Genomic DNA, 9,665 nt, shown 5'->3' on the forward strand with positions numbered 1-9,665 from the left:
AGGCGTAGTGAATACACACACCTTACGGCATCAGGAAGCGCTCTCTTCACTGTGGTCAATAGCCATAGCGAGACCCTAACACCAAATCACATGTCAGAAGCACTTTGTGTTCTGAACGAGTCTGTAGCACAAGTGATGTCAACGTGTGTCTGCTAATATTGACAGATGGCCAAGGAAAACACTGGATTTGTGCATGAAATTGTATCATTTTTCAGCTGTGCTTTAGTGGCTTAAAAGGTTTGAATTGCATATTCGTATTAGGGGAAAGGCTTGCTCATTTTCACCTTCTTTCCTGCCCTTCCCTGCGGTTTCCTCTTTTAAAATAATATTATTAGAACAACTTTTTCTTTTCAGTTTCACAGCTGCTTTCCTATAATCAGCAATGTGCCTCCCTCATTGTCCTATCACCTGCAAACTCCCATCTCCTGCATCCCCTTGCAGTGACTCGGAGCTGCCCCAGCTCATATTCCAGATCTCACCTCACCCTTAGCCCAAAATGGTTATTTATAAACCTGGTTGAAATGTTTCACAGCAGACGTTTCTTTGTTCCAGAATGGTCTTTTTTCTCAAAAGTGAAACTTCTCATGAAAAATCACTGTCACTGAAACATTCTGGTTCTCCTGCCCTCCCCCAAATTTTCCATAATGCTTTTAATTTTATAGAACTTTTAAAAATAATTATTGAGATTTTTCCACTTACTAAAAGCCTGGTAAGAAAATGTGCATTTTGATATACAAGAAACTTTGACAACCACATTGAGAAATACCACGAAAGGTGGAGCTGCTTCAGACCCAACATAACTGAAACCACTTCAAGATCGTAAACTTTTTTGCAAAATGGTTTTCCGGTTTTTCAAACAGTTCTAGTTATTGATCCCTCCTGGAGCTCCCACATTGTACTGTGTCAGGGTGTAAACTTGCTCTGTCGCTTTAAAAGGTGCAGCATAAGGCCATGCAGCTCCACCAGCTGGTGTGTGTGAGGGGTGACCCTGGCTCTGCCTGCTATCCCCGCCCTTTTAGACAAGCTGCTCGGAGGGGGAGTGGGGAAGCAACTTGATAGTAGCCCCTGTGCTTCCCCCCATATTCAGGAGCTGCACTTCTGGCTGGCACCACATGGCCCATGTGAGTGGGGAAGGAGGTTTACTCTCTCTCTTTACCCTGTGTGGCCATACAGGATGGACTTTTCCAAAGTCCCCAGAGCCCAGATCCTCAGTGAGTTAGGCACACAAGTACCTCAGAGGATCTGGACCTGAGTGATGTAGGAGCACAAGTCCCATAGATTTTCTGTGGGATTTGTGCTTCTAAGTCACTTAAGCATTCTTGCAAATCACACTCAGAAAGGCTAGCCTCAATCTAGCCCACCAGGGTATGCCTACACTGCAATAACCCAGCGGCGTGTCCAGGGCTGGCCTGGGTCAGCTGACTCGGACTCACGGGGCTCAGGCTGGAGCCTGGGCTCTGAGACTCCCTCAAGGGGGGGAGAGGTCTCCGGGCCCAGGCTCCAGCCCAAGCCCGAACATCTATATTGCTATTTTTAGCCCTGCAAGCCTGAGTCACCTGACCGGGGCTCTGAGACTTGGTGCCACTGGTTACTGCCCTGTTATTTGTACAACGAAGCCTTGCTAATACTCACATTGCTAACCTGCCACTCTAGTTATTTTCACAACAGCCCTGTCATCTCAACCTTTTATTTTAACAAGATCTAAAGAGCTGTAATGAGGCTTCCCGCACTTAAGAAACCACTGCTCATTCAAAAGAGGCAATACCTTCACTAGGGCACCACCAAGTACCGGCATAAATAATTTAAACCAAACAGCACTTGTCACAGTCAAAGAAGAAAGTACGTTCTGTGAGGCAGTTTCCTTGATTTATTCAGATCTTCACATTGCATTTGTTCCCTTACTCTCTGCTTCGCAAAATGTGTTAATATGCAAAGAATCTCCTAGTCATGGACTACATCCACCCTGATTGAATTGGCCCTGCCAACACTGGTTCTCCACTTATGAGGTAACTCCTTTCTCTTCATGTGTAAGTATAATAATGCCTGCATCTGTAATTTTCACTCCATGCATCTGAAGAAGTGGATTTTTTACCCACGAAAGCTTATGCCCCAAATAAATCTGTTAGTCTGAAAGGGGCCACCGGACTCCTTGTTGTTCTAGTCATGAAAGGGGAATTGAGAAGGTTTAACTGTATTTCTTTGCACAGGAACCATTTTCCAGTTGCACTAAAACCTTTCAGGATATTTGTGGTACTGAGAGCTCACCACTTCTGAGGTAGTCCCCAGTCATTGGCCCCAGCCCCCTGCTCATAAAAATAGAGCTAAGACAAGACAGTACATTACCAGCATGGAGTCCTTTGATTCAGAGCGTACACTTAGCACTTTGAGAGCAGCTTACCATTTACATGGACTCTCGCAGAGCCGAAAGGCTCTGTCTTGTCTAGGCGGTTTTCATTCATCTCTTGCTAGTGTCGTTCTAATCTGAAAAGTGACTGTATGCGGGGGTTCCGTGTTCATGTGTCTCAATGGCTTCATGGGAAGCTTGCTCAGTTTTATACATAAAGGGGCAGCAAGTTTAACTGGACCGCCTTGTATGCTCCCCGGCTCTGGAAAACAAGCTGGGATCTTTCTGGCTTGAGCTTCATCACAGGTTCTTGCCCAAGATAAAGCAGCATTTTGAACAGCCTGAAGGGGAGTTTCCTTAGAACTTGCTTCTCAGACTGTGCTGACAGCAGCACCAGGATGCAGCCGTCAAATCTGTTGCCATAGACTCTAGAAATGGTGGGTGAAATCCTGGCTCTGCTAAAGTCAATGGCAAATCTCCCGTTGACTTCAACAGCGTCAGGATTTTTCCCTTTCATTGCAAAATCCGTTTAATTCTTTGCATGTGAAATGCACCCCAGAAGCCTCATGTTTGCACCCTGTGAGAGGGATGGACGTGGGGGTTCTAGGGAATCCCCACACTCTGCATGTTGCGGGGGGGATGCTTTTCGATCCACAGAGCTGCTGACCCTAGATCCTGGAGAGGAAAGGTGCTGCAGTTGTAGCAGCTACTGAAGACTATAGGCTGGATTGCTAGCTAAGGGGGAGTGGGGAGGGGAGGAAACTGTCCTGTGACCCCATGCTGTACCTATAGGTTGAAGGATGGATTTCACCCTCTTCACTCCTGTAGACTTTGCCTGCAGAAAGCCTGACTACTCAGACTTTGTGGGTGAAGTGAATTTCTGTGCCTATATGAAATGACTGAATGCTTTAAAAAAGGTGTCATAAGAGCTAGGTATTATTAATGTCAGCAGCCACTGGGCTCATAAACAATCCTGTAGTAAAAGATCAAAGAGATCCATCTGCTGGCCCCATCTGAGTGAAGGTTCTGTCAGCATTCCCATTACACAATCACTTTTTCAGATACTTAGGAACATAAGAACGGCTATACTGGGTCAGATCAATGGTCCATCCAGAGTAGCAGTCTCTGACAATGGCCAGTACCAGATCTTCAGGGGGAGTGTACAGAACAGGGCAGTTGGATGGATCCACCCCATCTTCCTCTTCTGGCAGTCAGAGGTTTAGGTACACCCCAAGCATGGGGTTACATCCCTAACCATGTTGGCTAATAGTCATTGATGGATCTATTCTCCATGAAATGACCTAGTTGTTTTTTGAACCCAGTTATACTTCTAGCCATCACCTCAGCCCATGGCCCTGAGTGCCACAGGTTAATTATGCATTGTGTGGAAAAAGTACTTTGTACAATTAACCTGTGGAACTCATAGCCAGGGGATGTTGTGAAGGCCAAAAGTACCACTGGGTTCAAAAGCAAACTAGATAAGCTAATGGAGGAGAGGTCCATCAAAACTTGTAGTTTAAGTATTTCAAGTTCAAACAAGGTCTTGGCTGAGAAGTAGAGTTTCTGTAGCTGATGCAGAACCCTGTCCTACGCCTGATGTTAGCAGGGACTCAGAACAGTGCACATACCTGATACGATGAGTTGCTGCAGAGGGCTGGGAGCAGGAAGGAAGGGATTTCAGCTTTTATTCAAATGCTGCTGTTTTGCATGTGAACATTAATATAAGCTGAGATTTTCAAAAACACCTGTGGGTGTCTGGTGCCCAGTTCCCTTGAATTGGACACCTAATTCCCTCCAATTGCTTGAAAAAATCTCACCCTTAGTACACAGAAATATAAACATAACCAAGCAAAGGCTAACAAGGCAGAACTATACAGCCATTCTTCACCAGCGTCTGGGAATTTCACCTCAAGGTTCAACTATACTTGCTTTTAGTTGCCGTGTGAGACTTTCTTAAGGGAATTAATAGCTGAAGTTTTATTAATATGATTCTTCTCCATTCTGCTTTGTTGATTTTTATCAGATGTAACTGATTCTTGCTGGGCCCATTCCTTTTGCCTAGACTGAACTTCCAGAAGCCAGTTTAAAAGTTCCTTCCCTGTTTTTGGATAACATCTTAGCCTATTAAAAATCTAAGTTGCTCTTTGCTATTTATGCTCTCTTGGTTTAACTTTGTGCCGTTTGCTCAGCTTGGATAATGAAAATAGACTCAGCAGTGTCACTTTCAGTATATTCCACTTCCAGCCAATTTCACTTTCTGGGACTAATGCTTTAGGATGCTGCAGCCTTTGGGTTGCAAATACAGGGCAGATCATGCCTTGTCCTACTGAAAAAACCATGCAATGGGTCAAGTCAAGTCAGAAGTTTTGTGCATTCACGCTCATAGAGCTCCTGAGGTTACATGCTGATAGGGTATAGGGCATAGGTTATGGGAAATAGTTGGTTTTACTACTTGGCTGGGATTAGTGATGGTAGTAAAGTTAAGCACGTTTGTAGGATCAGGGTCTGTGTGATATCACCTGGTGGTTTAGGAGAGAGATCCTTGAGCTCAGGTGATGGAAGCCTGTGGGTTTGGATATTTTTTGTAAGATGAAGGGCAAGGTTTCTAGCCCTTCCTCTGCAGGTGATTGATCTAGCAGTAATGGCTGTTGCCTGCCACACATGAGCATGGTTCGCCCACCAGAGCGGGCAGGGAGCACAAACTTCAATATGTACTAGTGTCCTGGCAGCCTTGGAACAGCTGGGTAGAAGGGTCAGGGCTTCTAGGGAGAGCCTAGCCATCTTGGTGGATGGCTGACCTCAGTGCTGCCCTTATCAACCCCTATGGCCCTTCCCCTCTCCGCTGTAGCTGTGCCCCACTCATCTACCCCCAACAGGGACAGCCAGGATAAAGCAGGGGCCATGGGAGTGAATGCTAGAAGTAGGCGTCACTCATATCGAGGGGCGGGAAGGGGAGGAAATCAGCCCCAGGCTCAGTATTGACTGCAGCAGGGGTATTTGTCAGGGACTAAGTGGGTAAGTGATCACGGCTGCCTTGGCCCTACTAAACCTATGTGATAGAAAAATCTGCATAAATGTCAATCTCGGTCTGTAACTTTGACCCTCATGCCATTGTGACCTTCCACGTTCAAGGGACTGGTTGAGGGCCCCTGTCTACAGTATGTAGTGTAGGTACAAGATTCCCTTCATGCCTGCTCCACTCAGCATGCCGTACCCTGGGGTTTTTTTTTGGGGGGGGGCACGTTAAAAGGGCCTTATGTGCCAGGGTGAGTGTCACCCCTGAGGTGAGCAGGGAGGTACAGCAGCAGACTGTTAGCACACCCCGTGATGCTGAACACTGTAAAGAAGGTGGGTGTGGAGTGGCTTGGAATGACCCAGTTCTGGAATGAATATCAACCCCCCCCCCCCCGAGTGTCTGCTCTTACCTCCATCCCACCCAGAGACTTCACAGACAAAAGGCCCCTGGAAACGGCAGGGTGCTCGCCACACGCTCTTTAACCTCTTTGGCTTTAAAAGTGAGTTCAGCCCTTGATTGAAATATTAAAATCCATCAAGGTTAAAGGGCCAGTGTATAAACTTGCCCCCCCCCCCAATTTAGGTTTTGTAAATTATTATTCCATAGCTTAAGACCCATGAAATATTTCCTTTAAACTGAAGGAACAAAAACAAGAAAAAAATTGTTGCACAGAATATTCAAATGGAGAATTCATCTAATTTTCAAAACTATCAAAAACCAGTCCGTTGCATTTAGGAATAATTACCTGTGCAAATGTGAAAGACAGGCAGATGGCATAAATGCAACAGGACTAACGAAGCTGGCCTTGGACAAGTAGCCCAGCACCAAGGTGTATGATTGCTGATTGTGTGTGTTGTGTTAGGAAGATGTGAAAGCCTGCAAATAGTCCTCAGCTGTGGATGAAAAGAATCAGAAGAACATCAGACACCCTGCTTTGTTGATCATTTTCTTTCCAGAAAATGTTTTAACACTAACTGGCAGCATGATGAATGACTAATGAATGCACATTATTAAAAAAAAAAAAGCTTTAGGAACCTTGTTAATTTAAAAACATTGTTTTTTAAATAGATTAGCCATATTTCTCATCTTTGTGACAGTGCCTTTTTCAGTTACTCTTTTGATCTACACTGAAACAACAAGTCTTGGATGTTCATCAAAGCAGCTTTAAAGGTTGGGTCTCTAGGATGAGGACTGTGCCAGGGATTCTTCATCTCTCTCATTAACATTCCCAAGGGAAGAGTCTCCATTCTCTCCTCACACACCCTTGGCTGCTAACATGAATTATTTGTCTGTACAACTAGTGTAGTGCACACGATGTTCCAATTTAACAGCTTTATCACCACTCCCTTCCCCCCACACGTGAATATTTCTGTTATTGTTTTGGTGACGATCTGTGCCTCCCTCCACAGCAGGAAGTACCTGAAGGTGAGTTTTGGCTCACTCTCTGCTCTTGGTTTCAATCTGGAGGCCAGGTCAGATAGGGATGATTTAGGGTTTTCTCAAAATCTTTTCTTCCTGTGATCACTACTTACTCCCTTGCCTATCTTTCACCACCACACCTTTCCAGCATCTAAAGAACTGCTTCTGAGACTAACCGCCTGAACTAGGGGCCAGTAGTCTGAGATCTCAAGTAGGGGTCATGGCTAAGCTTCAGGGAGCGAGTGCCCCCAGCTGCCTCCCAAAGTTGGCGGTCTCATATGGCAGGGAGTTGTCACAGCATTAGCTCACTGGACAGAAGGTTTCTAGATGGATTTTCTATTAAAAATAGGCCAGAAAAGGATCCCCTAGTAGTTCAACCAGAAAGTGCCCCCTCTCCTCCACCTCTAGACTGACCCCACATTGTGCGAACCAACCTGCCTAGAAGGGCTCTGTGCCAAATACCCAAGGCTTGTACATGTGGTCCCCACCTTGGGGTAACTCTGCTGCCTTGTCAGTCACTATACTCCTCCCGCTCCCTCAGGGCAGGGTACTTGGTAGCCATTTTCCATTTCATGTGCTTTGGTTTCAGGCAGGCTGCGAGGGAGGTTTTCCTGCTGATGCTCCTGGCCACCTCCTGGCTCTTGGCCTTTCTGGGGGGTGAGGCATGTCTGACTAAGGGCTGGATAGGGAAGATTGTCTTGCCCTTTGGAGCCCCCAGCAGCTGCCACACTTCTCCAGAGGTTGAGCTGCTCAGGTATTGCCAAGGCCTCTTTCCACTGCTGTCCCGCACATGGACCTTGGAGTTCAACTTCTGGACCAGCAGCTTCATGATCCTCTGGTGTCCATGGATGGCCGCTAGGTGCAATGGGGTGTAGCCACAGCTGGACTTCACGTTCACATCCAGGGGGGTGCCCGCTTTCTCGGCCCCGCTGACCAAGTCCTGGAGCACTTGGTTGGCTCCATGTTTGGCGATCCAGTGGAGTGCGGTGTAGCCTGAAATAAAGTCCCTCTGCAAAGCAAGCTGGGGATCTTCCAGGAAGAGCGCCCGGACTTGCACCCAGGAGCCAGCAGCCACCATGACGATCCAGTTGTGTTCCCTGGGGTCTAGCGGGACAGAGGAGGGCCTGGAGTCCAAAGGTCTTTGCGGGACGGGCAGCACCTCCTCTGCAGGCACACAAGTCTGTCTTTGCACAGAGCCCAAGAACTGGAACGTGATGGGAGTGTCCACACCTGGGGAAGCCAATATTGCCCCCTTGGCCATCTTCCTGGATCTCCGGGGGCGCCGGCCTCTCCTCCCCTGGTCCTGGGCCCTCAGCTCATCCTCGGAAGAGGACACCCTGCTGCTCCCCTGGGCGCTCTTGCTCCTGAAGGAGTGGCGGGTGCAGGGCGCGGTGCCATTCACCTCCACCACCTGCCCGTTGGCCCTGCCCTTGCTGCGGAGGTAGCGGTGGCTGGGGGCCCCGTTGCTGAGCGGCTGGCAGCGTGAGGCTAGCACCCCTGGGTCCCTGGGCCCTTGGCCTGCTCCCCCGGAGGGGCTGGCAGCCCTGTCCCCCGCCTCCTGCGGGGAGTCGCTCCCCTCGCTGCCGGTGCCACCCCCGCTGCCCCCTTCGCTCCCGGGGCTCGCCTGCTCCACGAAATCCTCCAGGTCCTGCAGGGCCAGCTGGCAGCGGATGCTCCTGAAGATGGGCGGGGGGCACCTCCAGCCACCCTCGGGGGGGGCCGGGGCCGGGCAGCTGCCGTCGGCCGAGAGAGGAGCGGACCAGCTGTCCCGGGCCGCCTGCCCCGCACCTCGGCTCCCCTCCACCCATTCCTGGGTCCGCTGCTGCTGGAGCCAGGCGGGAGCGCAGGGGCCGGGAGCCCGGGGCGCCCCGGGGAGGGCGTGCGGGGCAGCCCGGCGCAGCTCCGGGCCCGGGGCGCAGCGCTCCGGGGGGGGCCCCTGGCCGCCCGCGGCCCGAGCCGGGGCAGGAGGCGGCTCCGCTCCCTGCCTCCCTGAGTCAGCCGGGGGGAGGCCGGGAGCCCCCCGGCCAGCTCCGCCCGGGCAGGAGCGGGGATGATCCCGGGGGAGGCGGCCGCGGGGGGCCGGGCGCTGCTGCTCCCGGAGCCCGCCGTGCGCCCCGCTCCCCCGGCCTCCCGCGGAGCCCGCTCCGCTCCCTGGCTGGGCGGCTGGAGGAGCCGCCTCCTTCCCTGGGGGCGCACCGGCCAGGCCCTGCCCCTGGCACCGCCCGGGCCCGGGGGGCGGCTCCGCGGCAGGTGGCCTCAGCTCCTCGCCCAGCAGGTCCCGGTACCTTCTCCTCAGCACCACGTACTTGGGGCCGCCGCCCGCCTCCTGCTTCACCGTGGCCACCGAGTTCACGAGGCTCTTGAACTGCTCCCGGCGCTGCTGCACCTGCCCGGCCGCCCCGGGGTCCCGCAGGAAGCGCTTGAAGTGCCCCAGCAAGGCGGCGTTGGTCACTCGCCCGCCGGCCTGGCAGAGGAAATCCAGCAGCTCCTCCTGGCTCAGCTCCCTGGCCATGGCTCTGCCCCCGTCTCTCGGTGCGGGTCACCGACACCCGGGCAGGGCAGCCCCCGGCCGGCCAGCGCAGCAGCGGGGGGCTGTCACCTCGCCCCTGCCCAGCGAGCCCAGCATGGCCCCCGGCCTGCACCCCCTCTCCTGGGCAGGGGCTGGCACCGCAGGGAGACGCTCGCCCTTCTCCTTGAGACCAGTCCCTGATAAAGTTCCTCCTGGAGTCAGTTTCACCTGCTCGCCTCTGCTCCGCCCAGCCACCCCCCCAGCTCCTCCCCTCTCTCAGGCACGAGCACTCCCCTGCTTTCCCGGGATGAGTCAGGCCGGAGTCACACCGAGTGTGAGCCCAGGAAGGGCAAGAGGCAGAGAAACTCAGCTCTCAC

At 51.6% G+C, this 9,665-nt stretch overlaps 1 protein-coding gene across 1 annotated transcript; it reads right to left on the reverse strand.

Moving 5' to 3' along the window:
* Window positions 1–7,290: 7,290 nt before the first annotated feature.
* SOWAHB (sosondowah ankyrin repeat domain family member B) lies at window positions 7,291–9,291 on the reverse strand. Its single transcript, XM_077814352.1, has one exon. It carries the CDS (start codon window positions 9,289–9,291, stop codon window positions 7,291–7,293), a length of 2,001 nt encoding a protein of 666 aa, XP_077670478.1.
* Between the last annotated feature and the right edge of the window lie 374 nt (window positions 9,292–9,665).

The sequence above is a fragment of the Eretmochelys imbricata genome, chromosome 4 (assembly GCF_965152235.1).
Source record: "Eretmochelys imbricata isolate rEreImb1 chromosome 4, rEreImb1.hap1, whole genome shotgun sequence".
NCBI classification, from domain to species: domain Eukaryota; kingdom Metazoa; phylum Chordata; order Testudines; family Cheloniidae; genus Eretmochelys; species Eretmochelys imbricata.

Excerpts from the sequence above, each read along its gene's own strand:
- SOWAHB (XM_077814352.1), bottom strand. The coding sequence starts at position 9,291 with ATGGCCAGGGAGCTGAGCCAGGAGGAGCTGCTGGATTTCCTCTGCCAG.